General features: G+C 36.3%; 1 protein-coding gene across 9 annotated transcripts in view; it reads left to right on the plus strand.

Annotated features, from left to right (window-relative positions):
* Window positions 1-27,294, plus strand: part of fryl (furry homolog, like) — a 129,977-nt gene that overhangs the window by 1,446 nt on the left and 101,237 nt on the right. For 4 of the 9 annotated variants that reach the window (XM_066719941.1, XM_066719943.1, XM_066719942.1 and 1 more), the window contains exon 1: window positions 23,197-23,643. In XM_066719941.1, the coding sequence (XP_066576038.1) occupies window positions 23,439-23,643 (205 nt within the window). In that variant the 5' untranslated portion in view covers window positions 23,197-23,438. Of the gene's footprint in view, window positions 1-12,188; window positions 12,255-23,190; window positions 23,644-27,294 lie in introns of those variants that run through there. The other 5 variants (XM_066719946.1, XM_066719952.1, XM_066719950.1 and 2 more) reach the window with 4 other exon arrangements.

Below are 27,294 nucleotides of genomic sequence, written 5' to 3' on the forward strand. Positions count from 1 at the left end.
CTCCAGTAACACTAGGTGTGATGAAATGCATTTCCCCCAGGGGCATGCATTTAATAATTTAATCATTTATAATAGTATCAAGAGGTTATACATAACCTCAGTGTTTTTGACTACATAGTTTGCAAGCTGTCTGGAGTCTTTTTGTAATTTCTCTCAGTCCTTTCTCTTTCTATTTGAGGCGTAGGATTTATTAATATGGTATACATTTCACAAGGTTGAGTGCATTTTCTTTCTCAAATGTCCGCTTGCATCTTCACCTGTTAGTGATTTTAAATACACCTTTCTGCATATTTGCCAAATAGTTTTTCATGCGTCTCTCTCTTGTGATGTATATCTAAATAAGCGTTGTACTTTATAGTAAGTGTACCAAGCACCTGCATAGTAAGAGTGATGTTGAACTTCTTGGAAGTAGTGTATTTTAAATGAATAGTCTTATGTAGATTGATTAGAAATAGTCCTGAGATAAATACACTGCTGTGTAATTTTACAAAATATGCTTGGTGGCATGTGCATGTGGAAGGGCAAGAACACAAACCATTCAGTGCACTTTTCAGAATGCTTTGCTTATGTACAAATTGTCAGATGACAGAAAGTCTGCCCCACATATTTGTGTCTTTATTTATTATACAGATGTGTTTTTTTTTTTTTTTTAAGATTAGATGCAAGAAAAGTTTGCTGTGTGTTTTGTCAAAGGGAAAGAAAACCCTTTGTGGTACATTGTTACTATAATCTCTAGTTTCTGTGGATGATTCAAGATTGGATGTGATCCTATACCCTGCTGGGATAAACTGTAGCTGGAATTTGCAGGAAAGCATGTTGGGCCATTGGGGAATCCTCCTAGGCAGTACCGAGAATCTATTTGTAATTATCCTAGGATATCCCCTGAAAATAGGTGCTTGGTTTAATCTGGAAGACTCCTGTGGTATTAATGAATGTTGTAATTAAATCCACTTGTTGTTAATCCTCTTGGATTAGGAAAAAGATGGGTTAAATTTGAACTCCTGAAGTAAATGATTAAATGGGAGGGAAGTGATTAGACTAGGTGTATTCATACGTTGATACTCTTTAGCAGTGTGAAATAGTATTAGATTTTCACAATATGAGCCTGTGTTATCATTTGGTATGTGTACGGTCTACTTGGATACAATTGTTGCATTTAAAGGAAACATGGTTTGTGGTGCAATATATATAACGTACACATCATTCGAACACCAAAAAAAACGCACAACACAAGTGTGTTGTTACTATGCCTTTACTACTTATGCATAGCGATATTTAGATGTGTTAAGCCCTATTGAAGATTTATATAGTCTACCTTATTAAAGAAATGCCGAAGAGCACCTGCTAAACAATCCTGTTCCATATTTCTCCACGATGCCCAATTTAGTATTATTTACTCAGTCATTTATATCTGAATGATATTCAATCAGTACTTGGTATGAATAACATAAGGCCTAACTACGAAATAGTGATGCTAATCTAGGAACTAGAAGGAATCTGACCTATCCACCTAAAGTATTCTACTCACCTTTACTTAATAATACTTTGAATAGAAAAACAATATCTTATTTATCTTGGAACTTATAGATCTCATGAAAGATTTAAGTAGTTAATAAATGTCATTAGTTATGTAATTATGTTGAGAAATACTTTATACTTTCATGAAAAATAATAACAAAGGACTTCTCACACTGACATTTTTCAGCTATGGCTCTATTAGGGGAGATGATCACTTAATTTTATCTCAAAATGTAAACACCCTATAGACCAGAACACCCTATTAATTTAAATCACTGTTAGAACACTACTTGTCACCTGAAGATCATGTGTGTATTGGGATACATGTCACCAGAAATTACACAAACACTTTTTACATGTGTTTTAAACAAGAAAACTTTCAAAATGGTTATGACCATATCGTATACATTCATAAACTATTGCATGAAAACTGTACTTTATAATATTGTTGACAAATTGACTTCCCTATGAAAGGTGTTTGGGCATATGCTTGTGTATATTTTAAAATTAATGTGCACAAATACAAATGCAAAAAATCCACAGTGGAAGTGCATAAAGTTTGAAATCTGGTCATCTTAGTGGTATACTGCAATGGCATAAAATCAAAGTCTCTAGACAACTTGATTAACATTGTAATTGAACTGAAAATTATGAGAAGCTGAAGAAGTATTTTACTGGGAATCGTTTAGCAAAATAATCAGCTTTATAAATGTGCCAGGAGTTATAATCTTTTAGAGTTACTCCTTGCATAATCTCCTTCTAGTCTTTAATTTCTGTTTAAGGGAGCCGTGTTTTGTGAATTTGGAAAAGCTAGTCTTATTTAAAGGCCAAAAGACAATATAAGTCTAGCATTAAAAAAAAAAAAAAAAAGTTATACTGTATTTGAGGATTTCTCCTTTTATTATCCCATGCTATATGATGTTCAGTTCAGAAGACAAGCTGACTGATACAAACCGTATTCCTTGGTTTTTCTATGTTGAATTTCTAGGTGGGTTTGTCAAATTGTCATCCAATCACTGAGTTCACAGCCTTGATGCTCAATAAACAAATTCACCACCACGATTTAATGTAGTATAACACACCCAATTTTTTGTTCATAATATTTGATGTGGTGGTATAATCTGAAGTAGGCCTAAATAGTATTGTTCTAGGAAAAAAAGGTTTATAAGAAGTTTTCTGCGGTTGAAGAAATGTTGAGCACCAAAATGTTATACTTTTACATTTAGTAGGTTATTTTACATATTTTCAAGATTCATGGCTTTTAGCTATAATTGATGTGCTGTAATTAATGTGAATACATAAACCTAGACGCATTTCTGAAAAGTAAGATTCCCCTATGTGCTTGTCCTTGGTTTGTCATCTCCACAGGCATGCCTAAACAAGCCCACTACTCTCTGCTGTCTGCACTGTTGTACTGCTGACCCATCATAGAAACCTCTCGGAAAGTCATAGTAATAATTAGAAAATACACAACATCACGCAAAATATCCTTATATTTTTGGGACTATGTGCTGTCAGAACCCTTTGTTGTTTTGCGGGGATAATGAGATGCCTGCTTTGAAGCTTGCTGTCAGTCAAGAGTTCTTCTGGGAACGGAAACCAAATCAAAATGATTGCAAACAACTAAACGAAAAGAGTGAATTTTGGGATGAAGAATTGGTCCTGGAAGCTTTTTGTGTTTCGATAGTGCTATGTAGCCTAATTTGTAAATTTATTTAAATCACACTTTCTGGAGCTTTACCAGTGCTTTCGGAAAACACACAATTGCTGGGAGTAAGTATGTCTGTGAAATCCCTGTTAGCACAGCTGCTAGCTTACTATACATTTGTGCATTCGTAACAAGTTATCATGTAATTGGTAAAGTACAGTTCTTCCTTCTCATCATAAGTATGACTGTTTAAACACATGCATGATTTGAATACTGTACGTCATGAGTTTGACCGGAATACCAAAATGAATTAAACTGGTGGAAAAGTGTTATGCGCGTTCTGCAGAATGACTTTATATTACACACTTAAACAGACCCTGTTTTTCCTGACTAGTTTTGTAAGACCGAGCATGCAGTGTCTTGCAGGGAATGTTTGAAAGGAATTTAAGACCATACACTTAATGTCTGCAGTGAAAAGGGGAATGTGCTGGAGATTATAAAGGTATTTTTTTCTAATTCTGATTGTTACAGAACATTACAAGGGAGATAAATAATTCATGTTTTTGCCTTTTAAGTACATGTTGTGGTTACTTTTGCAGACAATCTGTTTGTCATCTTTGTATGGATTGTGTTCCCTTAACACCTCTACTTTTACTTGCTTTTACTTTAATTTACGCAGTTTGTCACAGGCTCATAAAGGTTAGTTCAGATGTGGCATCCATGTTTATTTTGTTTGTGAAACAATTTACATATAGTAGTCCAGGAGGATGCTTCATTGTAGGGTTTGAGTAATAACTGTATAAACTGGGCTTCTTTTATTGTTTTTTTCAGCAATCTAACCCTTGTTCAGGCTGTAAAAGCATCACCATGCTGTAGTGTTAATGACATTGTATTGTATCTAGTTTTAAAACCATGCATGAAGTCCTTGAAAGCAGGTTGTGATGCCATGGGCTCAGTGCATTTTATACCAGAGGAGCAGCTTCTCACGTCATGCAAAAAAAAGGAAAGACTGAAGTTCACTGATACCACTCTTAGACTGAGGTCTTGTACTGTTTTCTCAGAAAAGTAATGAAAACATGATTACTATCTACAGTGAACATTTACACGATAGAATCTTGCCAGGAAGTTCACGGTGGTCAGGTAAAGTTTAAATCTTAAAATAGTTACACTCAAACAAGACATGTTATTTTAGTCTGGGCAGGACAAATCCATTTATTTTCTGATTGTCCAATTGGTGAGAGAGTAAACCAAAAACTTTTGACAGCAATTCGCTTGAAAACATGAAATACATGTACATCTCATAAATGTATGTGATCTGATGTTTTAAGCATTGAGCAATATTGGTGTGAACAAATTAGTCCAATATCTTAAATTTTACTACATTTGTATGAAACTACCCCCCCCTCCCCCCCGTATGGCTGCAAGAAAGTAGAAACAATATACTCCTGCTTTGAGCCTTAAAATGATTAAAACGTTGCACCTATAACTCTGAGTCAGGTCAAAATGAATGCTAATGCTATGCCGTTTGTGGTCAGTGTGCTTTCCTCCAGTTTCAATTTGAAAGTACAAGTATCTGGAAATAAGAACTCAAAACACCTCAGAACAATCTCTGTCTTTGTACCGTACCATTTTCTTCTGTATTGTCACTGTTCTCTTTTTCTGCAGTAGGGACTTCCTCTGTTTATGACAATCTATATTTTTAAATGACTCTGAACTGTTGTGAATTGCATTTATTTTTGTCGCTCATCTAGTCTTTTCAGTTGCAAGGTGTGTTGGTCACATTTTCTTTCAACCCGCCTGCTTGCAGAACTACTATCTGTTCCTCTTTTAAAACAGTTTTACATCAGTCTTTCTTTGGTTTGGTGGTGGATTTTGTTGTGTTTCTTTGTGCAAGTACAATTTTTTTTTTTTCTGCGCATTTACATTTTCTTACCAAATGCTCTATTTTGTAACCAAATTTACTGAAAATGTGAAACTGTCCTGATTGGTCCTGTGGTGTATGCTTTTTCTGATTTGCTCAGTGAATATCGGTTTAGCCTGTATAACGAAGCTGTGCTGAGGTTTTCACTTATGTAAAATAAGGCGTTGTCTTGCAGTCTCGCAGGCTTTAATGGTGAATAATCGTCAAACTAATTTAATATTTTAACCAATAAATACAAATCTGTGGGTTACAGTGAAAATCTTGTACATGTGTATTGCACATCATTATGCTTGGAAAGCAGCAGAAACCTACAATTATGTAAATCTGAGCTAGACATGTTCTGTCTGTGCATTGGGATTAGTGGATGTTTTTGCGTCATTTTGGGAGCTGAAAATGGAACCTCCAAATGTGAAACTCTGTAGTCTGCAAAGAGCTCACTGATATATGTGAAAAATATGGTCCCTTATCTTAGCAAATCAGATTTCCCCATATTTCATCACATACTCACTCGTAAGTGAGATTTGACCTTCTGTGTGGCAATGAATTACAAGTTACACACACACACACAGTTGGAAACTTTGCCATTGCCTCCAACAATGGGTACACTATATTGACTGTAGTGACTGCTGAGCTCGGAGAGATGAAGCACATGTCTAGCCTTTTCTATTCCAACTGTACATGTCCATGTCCTGACCAGCTATTCTTCCTCCAGCAGCTGGTGTACACTGATCCTTTCTAATGGATTTGAGTAGGAAAAATGACACCTGCTTATCATTTGCTGTGACTCAAGCCTGCTTTTTCACAGAGAGGCTTTATGATTTCGTATCCATTCACCCCGCTCTCTGGAAGAGAAATGCTTCCTATTTCTGCATTGTGGTTCCTACTGTTTAGGCTCTGTGTTCACATGACATTTGGGAAATACGTTGTTGGTTTTGAAATTATATCCATTAGCATAACGAACCTACTAATGAACACACGTGAAAGTGGGGACAAAAGATTTCCGTTTTGGCACTAAACAAAACAAAAACACCCAGCTGCTCATGCCCCCAGATGATCAAGGTTTGTTCATTTGCAGCATACAAGCTTTTTAGATATTTCTGCTAAACAACATTTTCTTCAATATTATGAATACGTGCTATTTTGGAATTGAAATGCAATATTTGTGTTAGATGCGGAAATGTCAGCGTAAGTTGGATGGAAATAGTCTATAATTGTGCCTTGTGTAGGCAGATTATTCTTGGCTGGAATGAACATAGGATAATTAACGTTTAAGGCTGAGTTCACTTGGTTCGGTCTGAAAAGAAAACACCCTTTGCTTTTGGTTAGAAGTAGTCTGTTTCTGTGGGCTTGAGGAAATCCTGTATGTTGAAGTCGTTTGGGAGGATTTTACCTAAATTACTTGAAGTTCAAGAAATGTTTAGTATAGACAAATACTGTTAACATCTTATAATATTTGGACATTCCTGAAGATTGAAAGTATTACATCTGCATAGTGCAAACAAAAACAGTTGGCTAATCCTTCAGAATAAGCTTTGTCAGATGTTTTCAGAATTAAGCTTCTGTTTGGAAAGAAAATGTCAGTGCATATATTGAGAGCATGCAACAATATTTAAACAATGTTTTTTCCCATAATGCACTCAGATCATGGGACAATGCAACCTTTTCTGTTCACATAGTTGTGCTGTGTAGTGTAAACGATGGTGCGTTCAGTGTGACTCTTCATTTCCTTTGTGAATGTTAGATTTGTGGTTTGGTACAAAAAAATAGAACTGCTCTTGTTCATTTTACCAATCGGCAAACCCATTCCATAATAGTTTATTTAACCTCATTTATCGTGCCACTGTGCTAGAAATTCTTAATCATCCCTTGTCAGATGTTTGTCCGGATGCTGGGAGCATAATTGATTCATGATAACATTTTGTTTATTGCATGTATTTGGTAATGAAGGACTCTGAATAATGAAGGCTGACTTATGCTTATGCTTTCAGCTATACAGATTTGTCTTTAAATGGTATCAGATAATGCTTTTTGCTTCCTAGAGGTTAACTGTTTGTTGCCCCAACTTGGATGGTGTTCATTGTTTGTGTATTTTTTTTGTTTTGTTTATTATTATTTTATAAATATTAGGATGTTGCTCATGGCACTTCAGTTTGACTATAGCAGCTTTCACCTAAGGGTAGAATGGCTTTTGTTGTGTTATCATTGTTACTGCAAACAAATCGAACCATGAGTGAGTGGAAGCATACGATGTGTGTGAGACTTAGGGCTTTGTTGAACAAAGTAGGGTGGCATGTGTACATGAATCTAATTATTTAGTATAATATCATCATAGTGGATTTGAACAATGTGCTGTGTGCTAGTTTTCAAGGTACTTTTCCAAAAGCATCCATTTATGGTATGGCACGTTTCCTGCAATTTCCTAGTGTCGTAATTTGTCCTTACGGTACATTGCTCTTTGATTTCAGTCACCCAGTGTTGTTTTTGTAGTCGCAGCTACACATTTTATTCTGTATTCTGTTACAGCAACTGGATTGGAATCTCAAGTAGTAATTTAATGTGTGCCATTATTCTAGTGTGGTCCTTTTGTGCCGAGGACATCAAGGCTCTAATTACGCACGTCGTTTTCTTATCTCGGTCTTTGATAACCTTCCCAATTTTGTTCAAAATTGTCTTCATCTCTGTTTGGCCCCAAATGGTTTGGACTGTGACCCTCTGTAATGTATTCTTTAGCTGTATGTTTATATTAATAAATTGTTACTTTGCATATATGTAGCCTTATAGCCTAGTTGTATGTAACCAGATCCCACAGTTATTTTCTTATGTCAAATGATTAGTTTTGCAAGTACAAGAAAGGAATGGCTATACATTATCTGGGAAATGAAATGTATTAAATATAGTAGGGGAATGGGTTCGACCCAGATTGATTCTGTTTTATTGGTAACATTTTCTATGATTTCACGATCACAGTTGAAGAATATCATTTAATAGCTGAGAAACCATATCCATTCTGTTATGCCCAGGTTTGTTCCGTTTTTGTTTTCAGTAGCTAAGAGTAATTACTGGAATTGTTCATGTTCCATCAGCTTCCACAGTAGCAATCTCAGGCCTGCATGCATTATCCACTCTTCTCGACCTCATCTGGTTCAGTGGTTCAGACTCTCCCTTTCTGGTCCAGTATTTGTACCTTATTCCCTTCTGCTTACATAAGGGTCTGGAACCAGCCTTGCTCTGCGTTTCACACAGAGTGACAAATGGTTCTCAGTATGACTAAGCTTAACATTTGTTGCTTGATCTTTCCACACTTTGATCTATTTTATTACACTCATCAAGCAATTTATTGCAAATGAAGGTTGAGGTAGATCTATCCCTCCCTGTGCCTCAGCTATGCGAGACTAAATTATTTGGTGTTTCATGTGTTCTTATTAGGATTTTCTTTGAATACAGGGCTTTACTATGTTACTTGACCTACAATTCTTACCTTATGAATGAAATATTTATTTGTGCTGCAGCCAGCTTGAAATCAAAGTCAGTTTAGTCAGTACACTGTAGTAAACCTGCTGTATGTGTTATTAATGTCCAATTTTGTATGTTAATTCTAAACTGACTGGAATTTGTATGCATAAGCCTGCGTACATTGTTTACCCAGGAACTATTAAATAACCTATGAATCAAGGCAAGGTGCAGTAATGTAACTGCAAAGTTATTGGTTTGGGTTTTTGTCTAATGCTGCTTTACAATCAATCTTGAAAATACCCTTGAAGGTAACAGTTGTATTTGTTCATTTATTAAATTAATAAGTAGAAACACCCTTCATCGTCCTTTAAATGAATGACAACGTAGTGCCATTTTGACATGGACTGCCTGTCAATATAGACTAAATTTATTGTTTATTGTAAACCTAGACCCACTGCAGAGACCCAAATGCAAATATCTGACTCATTATACAAAGATAAATGATTAGAGATGTGGAAGGAAGCATATTTGAATTCTCAGGGATTTTGCATAAGAAAAGCTAATGGAGTCCATTCACAGCTGATCCTGCAGTGTATTCATTCCCTATGCCCAGTCACTGGAGTGAAATAAACTGTGCTTCGTAAGATAGAAGATCCTTTTCAGTCTCCTAGGATATCCATAAGAAGCCTCTGTGTTAATATGCTTTCACTAGATTTTAGTTTTTAAGCAAGTATGAGATTGTGCTAATTCTTAGATGCAAACAAAATCAGTGAAGAAAGGACAAAGTACAGTAATCCCTGGTAATGTTTAACTACATTGCAGCAACTCGAAGTCTAACAAGTTCCACAAAAAAATCCCATAATTCAAGGATTCAACCCTGAAATATAGATTTTTCTTTGAAAGTTTACACCTCAATTTTTTATGAAATGCAATTAAAAAAAAAACAAAAAAAAAACAATGGCATAAAATGTAACCACCGATAACATTTGCTGTTACACTTGACAATAGCTTCTGGTGGTGCTCTGGATTCAAAGTGGATGGCTTTGTCATCTATCTTTTGCAAAGCTTCCCAGTTAATCTACGTTTTCAAAATGACTGAGTGATATGGCCCTGGCAAATTAGAGCTCTGGAGTGCATTGTTCCTGACAATGAGAGGATCAAGCGAGTAGGATTCAACTTCAGAAAAACTGTTTTTATAATGTGATTTTTAACAGATTCTTCTATTGCTGTTTTTTAAATGGGAGTGTAATGTGATTTCTGATCTTGGTATTATTTTGGTGTTTTATATCTCTGCCTTTTACAAACTGTTTATGGTCTCCATGGATTGTTTTAATTGTTCTGTAATTATATTATTTTAGGTAAAATGAAGGCAACTTTTTCTATTTTTTTTTTTTTTGGTCTCTCGGACAATATGAAGACATTAAACACTGGTTGCGCTGTGATCGAGTGTAGAAAACATGATTCAAACAGTGCATCCCTCTTAATCTTCAAATAGCTAAAATACTTAATCCTTTCATGTCCATTCCAGGTTTTCATTGGTTAGGACAAGACCAATATTAATGCATGGAAGTTGCCAAATTTGAATATTCACCCGGGGGTAAAAATGATGTCATAGAAGGGTTCTTATATTCTCTGCACTGTATTGCAGTCCTCCAGCCCCAAGATGCTAATAGCCTCCTCATTAATTTACCTATTGAACAATCATTAATAATGGTTAAATTTGTGGTCCTTTTAATCATCTCAATTAATCTTTGTATTACGGCAAAGTATGAATATTACTATGCAGATTAACATACTGTAACATTGTAAGTCACAAGTTGTGTTCGGTATTCACTGTTAAATTATTAAAATACTTCAATGTACCAGGAACAAATCGCATGTATCTTTGTCAACAGAAGAGGTGTTTTGTGTGTTTTATTTATTTATTTATTTATTATTTAAGATTTCTTATTTCAATCAATGATCCCTAAACCTTTTTTCATATAGAAATTGCTGAAATAAGAAAATCGGCACTATAATTAGGTCCCTAATTAATTTGAAATATTGTGGAGATATTCGGCCTCTACCACATTAGCTACATCAAAGGGTCGTCATCAGTCACTCTTTTTTGAAACAATCTACAGAAATAAATGTTTTAATTACTTTACCAAGTTCTGTTGCTACTTAACGGCAGTACAGTACTTCCCATCCTTATTAACTACTGTACACTTCTGAACCCAATGTGCATGGTTGTTGCTACGAGATGTTTAGTTAACTAGGGGAAGGAGTAAAGATGAAAATTTGAGATTGCTAATAAAGATTCAAAACCCACTAAATATGTCAGTGCTTTAGCTCAATTTCATCATAGATCGTTGTTAACCCAGTGTAACATCACTGTTACTACTACTCAGCATCCACAGAACTGAAGTGACAAATAGGCCTACATTTTTCCTTTTGTGGTAAATTGAGAAACTATTATACTACTTTATCCCAAAATACATTCAAAGGCAGTCCACTGCTATTTTATTTTGCATTTGGTATTAGAATAGAATCTAATGGAAGGGCTTGAAATTCAAACTACATACTAGTTGTAGGTTGAATGTCCTTACTGCCAGCTGAGAGTTGTGTGGTGGTTGAAAATGTGGTTTCTTTTTGCATTGATCTGGGTTACAGCAAGTCCATTTTTCAAAACAAAGTACTAGTTTCCCTGCAGATAATATTTTTTCTCCATTGTAATTATTACTATTGTTATGGTGACTTTATCATTGGTGACCTCAAAATAACAATCCTGCAGCCATTTGTAGTTGGTTCGTGTGTTCCCCTTTTCCCACATCAGTGACTCATAATGTAAAACAGTCACTTAATCAGCCAGGAGTAAAATAGTACCATTTACTGTGTATTGCAAATGAATATATGGTATTTTCTATAGACACTTACTAGTAGCAATACATGATTATTTGAAATAATCTTTAAGTAATACTGCATTTCAATAAATCATAGTATTTATTTGAATTTATTATCAAGGGGAAAATGTAGAAATGTTTGTGGACAAACTAATACATAGCAAGTAAGATAAGATGTATAGAGGAATGTGTTCTTAATCTTGCATTGATTTATTGAATGGCCAAAAAAAAAAAAAAAGATTGTGTAATTTATTTTTTCAGTTTCTTTAATTAGCAAGAGGTTAACAGATTCAACTAATTAGCACCAATATTTGGTAAGGTTTAGGCCTAAAGTTTTAAAAGTGTCTTGTATAATATAATCCACCTGCAAGAGTTGTCTTGCACTACAGCAACATTTAACGATGCATAGTATCATTTTAGGAACAGTTTTTTTTTTTTTTCTTGTAATCTGTATTGTAATACATTTTACTATGAAGGACTTAATTATGTAAACTGTTGAAAAATCAGCATGTAGGCTACTCTGTGATGATTGCACAATGTAACCTAATCAGATTGTCAGGGAGGTGATTTTCTCAGGGTTTTCAGAGTGTAGCACTGTAGCAAACCTTTTAATCACTGAAACCTTGTATTAAAGTTGCTGGATTGCCATCTCTACATGTGATGCATTTTTAATTGAATACTGAAGAAATTACTCTAGAAATGCTTACTGTCCAGTTACGAGATCTCAACAATTTGTGTTACATTTATGTTTTGTCCTCCCTTTCAGGTTGTTGTATTTGGTTCCCTGGATTTCTGTGCTTGCCTGCCTCTGGTACTTCTCTATGGAACTAAGGTATGTACAATTTTCAGTCAACTTGTTTATGATGTGAAATGTGCAAATGTTTCTCTTGCTTTGGGTTTATCTCTAACTGGCCTTAAGATGATACAGCTTAATGTGGCTCTTTGTGAAGCACAGTTGAAGAGGTTTAGTATACACCCTGTATTAAAATACTTCACTGTCCTTTCGGAGGCTGCAGTCTATTCACGGTGGAACAGTCATGGCTCCCATTTACCCTGATGCCATTGAACGTCTATATGCTGTACTTATAGTTTAAATGTCTGAGGTTTTTTGAAGGCAGTGGAGATGAAAACATCTTTGCGGAGAGGTACTTATAATTACTTTAGGGATGGAAGTGTTATGTAATAAACGAGGAACTTTCCTTCACTTTCCTGCACTCCCTGAAATACATTTTTACTGCATTTAACATACAAAGTTGAAAGTGTCACCTCTGTGAGCTGTGTTTTGGTTATAGAGATCATCTTGCCATAGCTGTTCTTCACACATTAATAGTAGAAAAGATATTCAAGGAAAACCTGCAACACTAGTGGTGGTATAAGAATACCTTTTTCCACATGCTGAACTGAGGATAGGTTGCTCATCTTGAAATTAAGCCCTTAATTGGCTGAATGTTTGGTAATGCTCTGGATTATTATTAGTTCTCCAGCACTGGATAGATACTATTGAAGGTTGGTACCTTTTCACACAGTACAGTAGTTTGTGTAAAATAATACATCTCTGGTTTACACAGTTTGTTTGGCAAGGAATAGCCTACTGTTATGCAAGATGTTAACACTTCCTAAATATACTTTCAACCATATTTCTGTATCTCTTTTATACTTTTATATGGAACTGGTGCTCAACATTATTAAATGTTCATAATTTATTCATTTTTCTTCTGCTCTCCAGAATCTATAATACAGTTTAAAGCTTATTCATATTCAGCATCTTGGTAGGCAGTGGGGTCTCTCTTCTGCAGATTTAATATAAAGACTCTAATAGATGGTCCCAGCAGAGGCCTGGAGATTTTGACATTTTCTAGCTACATTTGAGCCAGTTGCATTTGTAGAAGCCTTTGCCTTTTATAGTCATATTCATGTCTTGCTCAAAACTGATTTGGTAGGGTGCCATAATTAGGAAGCTAGTCCAATTGTGTTTGAAAAGAAGTTTTGAAAGGGAGTGCATTTCCCTTGCATTACTGCTTTCCCATTGTTCCCATTGAGGAGGAAACCAGTTTATTCTCGTGACTGTGCAGAGCTGATCAAATCAGAGGGAAGCTGCTTTTTATATTAGTTGTGTTCGTCATTTGGCCATGTCCTAATCATGATTTGTTTTTAAACACTTTGTGAAAAACCTGTTTCTCTTACACTTGGGACCTTCAAATCTGCATTTTTAGATCAATAATTAATGACTGAGCACATGTCTGGTTTCTAGGAGTCTCCTAAATAACCTAATAATTATACAAATAAGAACAGTAGTCTTTTAAACAGGCTCAAAGTTTAAAAGGTTTTAAAATTTGATTCCCAAGTGAGTATTCAACTTATGTCTTTGGTTTTTGTAGTATGATTCAGATTACATCCAAAATAATAGATGGTGCATGTCTTCGCAAGTATTGCCAGTTGGATTCCCCTCAATACATTTCAGGCCTTTAAAATGTAATCACAATTGTACAGTCACTTATTGCAAGAATCCCTTTGCTTCTAGAGGCAATAGTTCATTAAAAAACTGCATTCGCCAGTGTGTGGAAAAAGGGCCCTTTGTTTTCATTTTTGCTACATCTATCAACATTACAGTCACTTACTTGTGTGGATCATCAGTGAAACCGCCTTTTATTTAGTGGGTTTTTCGAGCAGTGGTCAGAAAAGCATAATGGTTCTTTTGAATAGACTGCCAATGGTATTTTTGTTTTCTTTGAGATTCTGGGTGCCTCCTCTCCTTCTCCAACATTACTGACACACAGAAACACACAAATGTATGCTATATTTACATCGGGTCTTGGTTCATGTTGGTCAGCAAGGCAGGCCCTCAAATTTCAAGAACACAAATTAGAATATATTTATATTTTGTATTTCTTTTAATTTCCAGATTACAAATCTGAAAATTGTAATACACAAGCTATCTTCAACAGAGGAGACTTTTAAATTACATAAATTAAATTGATTATTCAATGGATGGACAGTTGCAGTAATCTTTCAGTAAAGTCTCTTAACCTTACATCTGCACTCATGAATACTTTCAATTCTAATTGTTCAAGGTGCCTCCTGTGGATTCAGATACTGTATGAGAAAATCACTGACCATATTTCTCAGATCAGTGATGTGCAATTGGGAACCAGCAATGTGTTACCCTGAGAGAAACCTAGACAACATTTAGCTACTGCTTTACTTTTAACAATATATCTTTAGACTGTCTGCTTCCTACCTCCTGTGACCCAATATGACATTGTTTGAGAGCGCTTTACATTGTCCCTTCTAAAGTGTCTCATTATATTCCTATAATGAATGATGCATTAAAATGCCTCATGCCCTGCAATTTATCTTTGTATTTTGAGCAAACTGCCAGTATAAAGGCTCAATTTTGTTTCCATTAGGGCCTCTGTACATCAGACATATTTATGCTTTATTGGAAAAATGAGAAGTGTGGGTTGGCAATTTCCCAGTGTCATGGTCAGAATTGTCAAAAAGGTGATTGGCTGCAGCACCGATCAAACAAATTGTCTTCCAATGACTAAATACAGGAAGTAAATAAGTGACTAATACGTAATTTAGTGAGAGATGTCTCCGTCTACACAGTATGTCAATTTACATGAATTTCAGGGTAGAACATATATTAATTCATTTTTTTACTATATATAAATAAATCTGCATTGCATTTACACAGTATTCTTTCTCCAATTGCAAATTGAAACCATTTGATTCCTTCCTAGTACATATTCCCTCAATGAACATTGTTGTCCGAGTGTTGTGGTTACCTGGAAATGGTGAAAAGGCTGTTTCCCAACAAGGCCCAGGTCTGTGCTATTGAATTAGAGGGACAGACGGTAGATTTTGCCTGGACATTGTTCTTGATCACGGCTCATGCAGCAGTGACAGAGTAATGGAAAATGAAACCACCCTTGACTTAAAGAAAAGAAAAAGAGAAATGTGCTGTCTACTGGCATTTCTTTATTGAACATTATTGGGCTGAAAATGAAGCTTAGCAAGTGGAACAATATAATGAAAAATCAAATTTTTAGCTTTCACATCTCTAAGAGCCACCTATATTCATTCCTGTATGAAAGTATATTGTGTTGTATGCAACCTGTCAGCAGTGTCACTCTAGTTAACTCAGTTGGTGTCTGCAGTTATTATTAAACCAAAGTTCTTATTTTCTTCAACAATACAGCCTATTGTTTCACACTCATACTTTATCAGAATTCTGGTTGTGCAGCTGTGGGTTACAATAATTTATGTTCACAATTTACTTTAAATGGAAATCTACAGCAGAGCACAGTCAAACATGAAAGCAAATTTTGAGTTACTGCAGTAAGTGGTTTAACTAGAAGAAAACTAAAGACAAAATGCAGTTTTGTTTTAATTTCTTTATCAGAGGAAGTCACAGTCCACAACAAAACGAAAGTCTGGAGATGCATTATGTGATGCTGTCTATCTCATTTGGTAACTTTTCTGTCGGCAACATCCTGTTGCTTCTAACTGTTTTGTCAGTACACAGGTTTGTCTTTGGTAAACCAAATACCATCCATCTACATCTAAACTTAAAGGTGCAGTACTCCAAAAACAGATTACATATGAAAAGCATCAGCTTTTTTCTGTCAGTCTTTGCTTTATTCCCTGATTGTTATATTAAACAAGATGTTTTAACCTGAAACATTAGCTCAAAATATGTTTTCTGTTTTAAAAACAAACAAATCAGAGCTGCAGAATTCCCCACCAGACACTATTACAACATGGTTATTAATTACATGGAAAAATAGGTAATGTTTGGGGTGGGACTGGGGATAAATAAATGTGACTGTCACCTTTGCAGAATACTAGCCTTGTGTCAAATTGAAATCTGGACAATTGTCCATTGTACAATGTAGACCTTCTTATTGGAAAACTTGGAAACTATTTATTAGTTGATGTTTAGGGCTTTAAGTTTGGCCCTGTGACCTTTAAACACATCGATTTTAAAGAACTGTGTCTTTTAGGGACAGAAATAGTTCTGCAGCATTTTTTAGTTGCTTGAGGTTTCATGAGCTGCAGGCTTGAATGTAGACGACATCAGAGACAATGTATTTATTTTGATTACATTTGCATTGACGTGGTGTTACAATAATAGCTATCCTATTTGCATGTTTCTCTATCAATACCATTTGCACAAGAGCCTGTGACTTGTTGTAAAACCCCCCAAAATAATCAAATGACTTGCAAAAGGACTGTGCTAATATGACAACCGTATTGAAATAGTGACTCTAAATGTCAGACAATCAAGCAAAAGCTAAACTACAGAGACAGGCTGAAGGAGGAGATGGTCTGCAAAAAGGCTATTTATATGAGTGAAGTTAGCAGTTAATTCTGTTGTCCAGTGCACCTGTATAGTATATGGAGGCAGGGTGCCATTCATTACAGCATTTGTTACCACAGTCTCTTTTATTGGAAGAAGCTTATCAAACATGTTTCTAACCGAAGTGATTATTCATCTGTGAGAATGCAATGGAAAATAAGGTCTAGTCGTAAAGTGAGCCATCACTTATATAATTAGACGTACTTAGTGCTAAAGCTGTGGTTAATAGTAACCAGCATTTTTCCTGTTTTCTCATGCTTTTGTGTGCAGCAGTCTGCTTGATAGCCTCGATACAGAAATGCAGCATTGTTTGGAGCATTTCCTCTTCCACATTTTTGTACAGATTGGGATCTGGCTGGACTAATTTAGTGCATTGTTCTTGCTTGTTCGGTTGGGTTTCTCCCTAGCTGATGTTTATGAAAACTTTGCTTTCATGATATTGTACTGTTGAGCCCGATAGACCTCTTTAGTGCCAGACCGTGTGATCCTGTTAGATTACGAACTTTTAACCATTTACTCAGTTCTCTGACAACCACTCAGGTTAACAGTTATTTGGCCTTCTGGTTGCCTACATTGGTAAAATAGAAGGCTGTAGTGTTCTGTGTTTTTGTTTTCATTTAGTACCTCTCCACAGTCCTTATGTATTGAATCAGTCCAGGACACATTGCATAAAGGGGATTTATCAAATTGTATATTTTCTTGGTAATTTATTTACAAAATTTAATTTATTTTGGCACAGTACTTTGGATTGTACTGAGAAGCAGTACATGTTCTAGGTAAGAATCTTTTAATTAGGCACCCTGCTTTCATAACAGCTGATGTTTTTTTATATTGTAAATGTTCTTAATCAGATCCAACATGTTTGTGATGTAACCAACTACCAAGTGTTTGATACTTGGAGTTCACAAAGTTAAGCAGAATAGGCCTTTCACTTTAGGTGTAAATAAGGCTAATCTTCTTGTTTGGTCTTAATTACTTGATGACTACAGTGTGCTTTCCTTCCCCTAGAGGGCAGTGTCTGTCCTCTGATTTGAAGAGTGGACACCACTGCTTTGTTGCTTTTAACACAGTTTGTTATGTTTTTAATAGAAAGGCAGATTCCCTGTATTCACAATTATATATCTGTATTTACCCTGGTCTAAAATATGAATGCTTGTTAGAAGTCCAGGCTTTCTTATGGATCTAGAAATGTAAATTGAAAGTAATATAACCAGATTTACCTTGAAAATACTAGTGAAACACTTTCAAGGCTGGTTGTACTGGTAATCCTTGCTTTGTCTCTCCTCAAATAAAATGCAACAGTGTGAGAATCCTTGTATTCCTCCCTTTGTTCTTGTTCTAGTTGTATCCAGGAGAGATCCCCTCATCTTAAATATGGCCAAGCATACATGCCACTCACTTCATCTTGGGATAGCCAGCAAGGAGCTACATTTGATGTGCATTTGAATGCGCCTAGTTTGCCTGATGCTTGGAATAGTGTAATATATGCTGAAGGTTAAGTTCAGCTTCGTTTCACTACTGACATGTTTGAGGAATGTCTCTGCTGTGGCACCTAGCTACAATGTGAACGTTTTATAGTGGCTGTTCCTTTGCACAATCATATCTGTGCTTTTGGGTAACTTTCTTTCAAAGGCAGTACTCTTCATGTAAGTATTGTGGGACTGACTGTAGTAGTTAGTGTGTACTTTTAGAAATGTGTGCTAGTTGTAGTATGTCACAGCCGGCGCATTCTGAAAGACAAAAGATTTCCAGTGGGTTTCTGCCCCTAGAAATAATGCCTCCATAAAAATGTAGCAGATGGCTTCACTATCTCCTTATCTTACACAACATTTTTATATCCTCTTGAGGTCATTCATGTTGAGTAAGGTTTTGTGACCCTGCCGCTTCCTTGTCTTGCAATCCTATCTGAGAAGAATGGGTCCAGTTCTTTGTAATTCAAGAGGGCGCGTGCAGCTGCTCTCTGGAGCTCCTTTAATATAATCAGCACATTGTGAATACATTTGTGTACTCGCAGAGAACATTGCTGCTTCAGCAAATTTAACCTGCATTCTGTAGGTGTAAGTTGAGTAAACTACTAATCAATGCAATTCTTTTAACACACTAAAGGTGTCTGCATTGATAGGGGATGATGTCATTGCATCCATATTACATAGAATTTGTTTACTTCCTATAGCCCTGACAAATGACTTGGAAAAACTTGAAAGATCACAACTAAATCCATTGTCACTTTTAGTAGTTGATAATAAATAAAATGTTTTAGATGTAGTGTGCAATCAAGGTCAGTCAAATAATTCATATACAGATTAATTACATAAAAATGAATACATTAGATGAAGCATTTGAGCATAGACATTTGCCCTATGCCCTTTACAAGCTTTGCCCTGTATGTTTTTCTTTTTTCTTTAAACTTATTGAAAATTGAGTGTGATCGAAACCTTTATCAGATGGGCTCCACTTTCAATGTAATATGAGCTCTAATTCTAGGTAGTCTGTTCCTATCGGTTAAACATCTGTTTCTGTTTTAGTGAGTATGGCTTTTTGACAGTGGGAGATATGGGCAAGGGTACAGAGCCATTCAGCTGTTTGGTTCACATCACAATCCCTCAGCTCTTCTCCATCCAGTAATTCTCCTTCAACTAGTACAGCTAAACTGTTGTTTTGAGATCATTTGATGCATTTAAGCTTTAGCCTGTCCAGTGTTTAGATGTACATTGTACTGCTGTTGTAATGCTGCATAAGCTGTTTGCAGAATGACTAGCAGGAACAGGAATTGTATATGGAGCCCTATTGAAGGCCATTACCGATGAATAGAAATATACACCCTTGACAAACCTTGTGCTATTTATACTCTCTTCCCAGCTTCAAACTGGTTCTTGGTGTTAGATATGGAAAACACTTTCAATTATATTGTAAGGAAATGGGGGAAAATATTGATTAAGAGCAGTACAAGGATTGGAGTTTAGTTGCTTTATTGGATTTGCTTTCTGTTTACGAACTTTGAATGTTTTTAACCATAACTTAACAACATCATGACTGGTAATTTATTTGATAGTCTTATTAGAATTAGAATTTGGTCATTCTGAAATTGAGTACCATCACTAGCTATGCAGATATCAGATTTAATATACGTATCTAGGTTAGTGAACCACTCCTTTCATTCAATCATATATGGCCTGTTTTTCCACCAGTGACTGACTTGGTACTTCCTTCTTATTGACTTCCTCTAAATAACTTGATGCGAGAGCTTCTTACTTTAGTTCTTTAAAACTCCAGCTTTGGTTCACATACTCCGGCAGTGATGAACACAGTACATGCATTTCTGGTTAGGATTTCTGGACTGTTCGAAGTCTCAGATTCCAGCTTTGACATTCCAGTCGGCAGAGCCCACCTTCTACAGATTGTGTGCACATATTTTGGCACAGAAGTGCTTCAAGTGGATGCTACATAATATTAGACATCATTTATCCTTGTACAACATGTCAGAATAATGTTTTCCATGGAGCCATGTTAGAATAACTGCTCGCTTAAACTAAGATTGTAAAATCTCACAAATAACCCCAAATAAGTGACATGTCTGGACAGGTTTGAGAAATTATGGAAACCCATGGTTACTTTCAGGTCACTCGCACAAATGTATAATGAATTCTAGTAGACTTAATTGTGAAGCTGTGGCATCTATTGTGCTGATCAATGTTTTCAAATGTATATTTTTTATTTCCTGTGTTTTTAGTCTTTTTACATCCATTTCAACATCCTAACAATAGACACCCACTGGGGGAATCTCTGGTTTCTCAATACTTATTACTAATACCAAATTAATTTCAGTGCCTGAAACATGCTTTATTACACTGCATTGGAATACTCATGTCCACAGTGTGGAGGTGATGCTGTTTGCACTTTTCGCAATGTAAGATAATGAATTAAATTAAATGTTTTACAAAAAACTAACGGCTAATAAATAATCTCTTGATGTGGGCTGTGTGCCCATTGATAGCTTATGTATTGTTAATACTACTGAAAATGTGCTTTGTTTCTGTGTCTGTCTCAAAAGCTTGAATTCTATATATAATATTGTGCCAACAGGAGACACCCCTGAGAGCTGAAACTGAAAGACCCTAACCACTTTCAGCTTTCTATCTGTAACCTGACAGCTGGACATTTTTCTAGGAAATGTGAAAAGGAGTGGTTTTATTGAGCTCAAGGTGGGGATGGGGTAAATGACACTCCTGCGCAATACTTATAATATATAAAGACTGCTCAAAGAGTTAAATTTAAACTTTGCTCTCAAATATGTTTCAGGTAATGTTCCTTTAGGGAAAAGGTAAGTGATTAGATTTTAATTTTCCCACGGAAGCAACAGGGGCCAGGACACTGCATAAGGCAGTGAGGAAGTGGGTCATTTCACAAGAAGCAGACTAACATGGAAACACGCCCAATAATGAAGACTTTCTGTACAGTGATCTAGTTTTTGATTCCACGATCTGCACAGAGTTGTATAAGCAGTACATCATAACTATGCAGTTTGCAGTGCTTCATTGACCAGTAACAGTGAAGCACTGTCTCAGATGTGTCAGATATGGTAGGCAATATTATCATAGGTCACATTAAATAATATGAATATTTTTGTGAAGTTTTTTTTTAATCGCCTAGCCAGGTGGCTACCACTATAACCAGTGTCTTAAATTCCCTTCGGATAGGCAAGATCTTTTTTATAACACATCTTGATCTTGATTAAAAGACACACGTATGGTATAGGTCAATAATATCATGGCTATTAAACTTGATTAGGTACAGGGATGTGGCTGTAAAGCTGAATCTTGATTTTTTTCTGCAGTGTGCAGGGGTCATCTGAAGGTCAAATACACTATCATTGTACATTGTCAACTAAGCTTTCTGAATACAATGTACTGGTGTGTCAGCAAAATAGCACAGAGATTATGTAATGGCCTTTAAAAGTCAATTTTTGATCATTTAAATAAAAAGCAAAAAGCGCTCTATACTATCAATGGTTTGAGGTTTGAGGTATAATACTAATATACTTAAATCTTAAAATGTCTGTCAGCTATATACGTAGTATGTGTGCAAAGGTTAGTTCACTAGCAATGTATTCAAATCTAGTCAAAGTTTCATACTAACGATATTTGCGCAGTGCCACTTTTGTCAATTGAAACCTTTTACCAGAGTTTGAATACACAATCATGTGTAACTCGCATGGAATAGTCTTTTAATTTTGTCCATGTTCATTGCCCAATATTTTACATACCATTGCAGAACAATTATATTTGTAACAGGCAGCCATACTCCTGCCCAAAGAGACCCCAAAGTAATTTGAATACAAACTGTCTGTTATAATTTTTATAATAGTTATTATAAATATAACTATTAGTATTATAATTATTATTATAAGTAGTACTTAGGCTATACTACAAATACTTATACAAGTATGTTAAATACCAAATGTTTGCAATTTGAAGGAGGATTATCACTACTAGGAGGATTATAGTTTTATTTGTGTTTTATGTAAATTGTGATTTCCCTTAATCTACCCTCAGCTCCACCAGTGTTAAATAATTGCAACGCACCACAATTATAACATAGATCATGGTACACATGGACAGGGGATTAGTAAAATACTTCTGTTGTATAAAAGCAAAAATCAAGTGAAAAACGATCTCGGCTTCCAGTAATTATATGTGTTTTTTGTTTGTGTTTTGTGTGTTTATCAACTGTGAGAATGGCTGCTGTTCTCACTTGCAAGCCTTCTCTTTGTGCTCTGCAATCACTTATGGAAAGCATGAACACTGCTATTATAACTGTCTTTGGAAGATTGCTAGTCTTAGCTGGAATGTTACAGTTTGCCTAAAAATAACCATTGAGCTTGTCATGCAACCATGAGCAAACCAGTGAGGCAATACAGATTTCTTTTCTCGTAGTCACAACCCAGCTGGGAGAACTCAAAACTTGAATTGTGTTTTTTTTTTTTCTGTTCTAAATGTTCCCATTATAAACAAATGTAAGAAAAAGTGGAAGTGAAGACATGTGGCAGCTGTGTTTCTGGGTTGATTTTAGGCTTTACTAGGCCTGTAGCACTCTCCGTGATAAGTGTTATCTGTAAATGCAGAAGTGCTGTAGCTCTAAATACTGAGCACCACACCTCTTTTTCTTCTGCCCTCTTTGCTCAAATAAGAGACGTAGAATCCATTAAAGCAAACTGAACTTCTCAGCTCCATGGACAAATGAAAGTAACTTGAATTGAGTACGCCCGTTTCTGTTCTTCCTTGTGACAAACCGCAAATCAGCGGAGAGGCTGACGGTACACGCTCGCAGAGTTCATGTTGTCATCTGTGTTTGGATTGGCTGCTTTCCCAGGTGTGTGCTATCAGGCTGCCAGAGAAACATGTTCTAATCCTGCCCTGATAGCGCTTGGCACTTGACCTGCACTTTCGTGGCACCACCCATATCCACAGTTACATCACCTTCAATAGCTGAACAACCGTTCTGTTTTTTTTTTTTCTTTTGGTGTGCGTTTGTTCTTCTCTTTGTGAAAGAAGATTTGAAGGCAGGTATTCTGGAGCCGACATTATTCATTTAGGGCATGGCTGCAAGTGCTGCACGATCAGAGTGGAGCAGGAATGTGTAGCGTGTGGAAAGGAAATGGATTTCCTGAAGAGAGTGGTGCCTACAGTGATGTCTGGGGATGTGGTTTTGGATTTGGGGGGGGCGACACGAGACAGTGCCCCCAGGCTCCTCCGGATGAAGCGCCTCAGCCTGCTCTCCATGGGCCAGACTATTGATGAGAGCGGAGAAGCGGCACACAAGGGGTCCAGGCTGCACAGAGCCAATAGGAGTCGACTGAAAGGTACTGTCTACCCAGGCTGTTTGGCCTTCAGGATTTAAAGCACATTGGGTCAGCACTTAAGTGGCTGTGGATGTTAATCAGGAACCATAGTATGTTTTGTTTTGTTTTTGTCCTGCATAGCTGCATTTGACCTCAGTGTCTATGGTGGTGGCTTGAGAAAGGAGAGGTTTCATTTTATTTCATGACCAGAAGTTTTTTTAGACTCCTAATGAACACGACCACAAAGGCCTTATCAGCAGCTGCTCTTCAGGGCTGTAAATTCTCATGATGCAGGTGAAAGTTGTATTGTCTGAAAATTATCATTCGTGTGGGAATGGGGAGGATTTGTCGGCCGCTTGATAATGCTTCGTTTTCCACTGCGTGTTCAAAGTGAGTAGTTCTCAATGCAGGAACACAAAACGAGGGACTAAGGAACCCTGGAAACGAATAGAAAGTAAACCTGTGTTTGCTCCTAAAATGCATGTAAATAAACATCCTAATCCAAAAGATTAATACTATTAAAACAAGCTTTACTACTAAAACAAGTATAATATATGTTTAATATAACTTTTTTGCGGTTTTAATATTTTATTGATGCTCTCTATAGTGGTAAGGATCCTGCTAGTTTGCCTAGGGTGTGCAAAAGTTAGTGACGCTTATGAACTCTCTTTGGTTTATGAGGATCAGGAGTAGTTCAGAAGGAGATTTATGGGTGTGGGGGATGTATGGAAGTAAGATTTTCTGTCAAGTTATAGTACCCGCTTAAAGGTTGACTTTTTTTTTTTTTCCAAAATGTCACTGTTGAATATTATGTGCACACCATTTCCATATTCAAAAATTGCTTTTGATATGGTACTTCACTCAAATTGTTACAAAATAATCCTAACACTATTGCATTTCTTTCTTTCAAGTCATTACATTGAAGAATAACTTAATCTTCTAATTCAACAAAAATCTTACATTGAACGTCCTTGTGTATTATGTTTACAATAGGGATAATGTTTGAAGAATCGGAATGTAATATTCTGCAATGGTGAGTGCATGTAAAGTCCTCATGCATGGCATATCAAACTTGTTAGCAGTGCTTGCTGTTACATTGTTAATGTATTCACATTGAATTCTGCATTTTTATTTAGTGCTATGTCTAGTGCTACACAGAGAAACTGCTGAAGGTCTTGCATTTATGGAGCACAATGGGTCGAATAGCTTCCTCTCGTTTGTAAACTTATGTTCTTTCTTATTTCAAGCAGCATTATTATGGAACGTGGCAATGAGTTAGATTGTGATGAGCTTGAAAGTGACCTGTTGGCTCTAGCCTGGTTTCCCATTTTATTAAACCTAATGCCTAGACAAGTGGCTTATTGACTCCTGGAGTATTTTGCCTCATCATATTACCTTCAAGTGTTCAGCACAAAAACATAACTTTGAATGCCTTCGCTACGTCTGCACTTTTCATTGTTTTTAAATTGTGACATGGGAGTTTTTTTTAACAATTTGTGTCTCTTATCAAATATGGCAGATTCTGGTATGCATTGTGTTTGTTAGTGCGTCCATGTGAAACCCAACTGTTGACATTTACCAGGTTTAATCTTAATGAAAGGCTGAATTTGAATTTGAATGTCTGTCCAAAACTGCAGTTGCATCAAGAGAGAATGACTTGGCCCCTATAACCCTTAATTCACAATCTCTTTCTTGGAAGAGTGTAGTTATGATGTAACTTTCTTGTAGTTGCTTGTTTAATGTTAAGCTATTTACAATGTTTCAGTAGTGGATGCCATGAGCAGGTTTTTTTTTTTCCCCCCCCCCCCCCTCTCTCTCTCTCTCAGATCGAGCTCTGGTATTGTTAGACCAATTACTTGAAAAAAAGTAAAAATTGAAAAATTACTTGTGTTAAGCATTCTGATTGGTACTTCAGTGCCAATCAGGATCATGATTACATTACTAAGTTAAGGCTACGTGGCCAGGAATGTATATAAGGGAATCTTGTAAAGAAACTTGAGGCAGTCTGATGGTCCAGTGTCTTCATTTTCCCCAGTTTCTCTGAAACAGGAATTGACAATTCTTTGTATATTTCAAATTACATGGGAGGGAGCAGATCTTTAACTTTTAATACCTGTAATATTTAATACCTAATATTATTGTCCATAAAAGGGGGAAAGATTTGTAGATTTTTTGTTTTGTTTAATGTTTCTCTTCAAAATTCCATGTAGTTTTTATTTTTTCCATCTGAAATATTGAAGGTGGCTGACCAGATGATGCACAGAGCCAGGCATGTTTAGTGGCTAGACGAGAGGCCTGTCAGGATTGTGCATGTTTAGACAGGACCTGGCAACGTTTCATACTTCTGTGCAATTAATTTTGGCACAAAACTTATGCAGTGCAGTTAATTTGTGACCTGCTTTCCTAAATTCAGGCTCTTCAAGGTTAATTATCAATAATGAAATCTACAGCTCATATATATATATATATAATTTAGGATAACTTGCCATCCAGTTTGTGCGACCGCTAACCAAACCTAACTGTTATGTCCAACAGTTCAGACTGTTCAGTGACGTACTGCTTTACGGTAAAAACATTGTGACTGTTCACGGTTTTTGGTTGTTGCGGTCAGAGATTTGGGATAGAAAAGTAAAAAGTTGTTGCATGTGTACACGGCTGTTGCGTCTTTTATTAACACAACAGTTGGTGATGAAGATGGATTTTTCACTTACACCACGTCTTCCCTTCCTTGCTTTACCCGACGAGCCTCCTTTCCTTTGGACTTGCTGCCTGAAATCCTTTGAGACGTACCTTGCAGCTCTCGGGCTGCAGGGCGGAAGTCCAGTGCATTTTCCAAACCCTTGATCCTGCTGCTAAATACACTAACACCGTTGAGCCTCTGGACTCGGAATCTCATAGCCGTCGTTACACATGCATTGGTGTTTTGTTATACAAGGGTCCCTTTTAGGCTCGGCTCTGCACCCAGTTGCAGAAGGTCATGTTGGCCATATTTATAGGGATCCCTGGGGTGGCTACCTTGATGGTATCGTCATACACAGTTCCACGACTGCCACCGAAGAAAAAAAACATCTTGTTTTTCTTTTGTTCTATGTGTTATGAAAATACTTTTATCAGGTGGTGACCTAGAAAAGGTGTTAGAAAAATGGCTGAGGATTGATGTTGCCTTGACCTCTGCAAGCAAACAATTTTCCTTCATGACCTGTTGACAGTAAGCAAGGCCTACTTGCTGAATAAATGGCAGACCGGTACAGTTGAGAAACTTTCAGAACAATTGCACTGTTGACAGGCATCTCCGAAACGTGATTATTCACTTTCTGAATACGGTCTGTCAACTGCTTTAAGTAATCCCTGTTAATCCCTGTATTTGAAAGATGCCATATATACTGATATTAAGTTATTTTTCTGTATTATCCTACTGACAAACTGCTGTACAGTACAATCGGCTGAACACTAAGATTGTATCACTCTCGTACTCCCACCACCAGTTTATGCAATAGAAAACTTTGTAAAACATACTGTGCTTAAACAGCTCACACTATGCAACCAGAACTTGATTACACAAATCCTGTTTGTATGTCCATGAAGGTTAATCAATCAAGTAATTTACTAAGAATAATCAGCTGGTTTGCAAAGTGGGTAGAATTCTGTGGCATCATTCCACTCCTATATTGT

The sequence above is a fragment of the Amia ocellicauda genome, chromosome 13 (genome assembly GCF_036373705.1).
Source record: "Amia ocellicauda isolate fAmiCal2 chromosome 13, fAmiCal2.hap1, whole genome shotgun sequence".
Taxonomy (NCBI): Eukaryota; Metazoa; Chordata; class Actinopteri; order Amiiformes; family Amiidae; genus Amia; species Amia ocellicauda.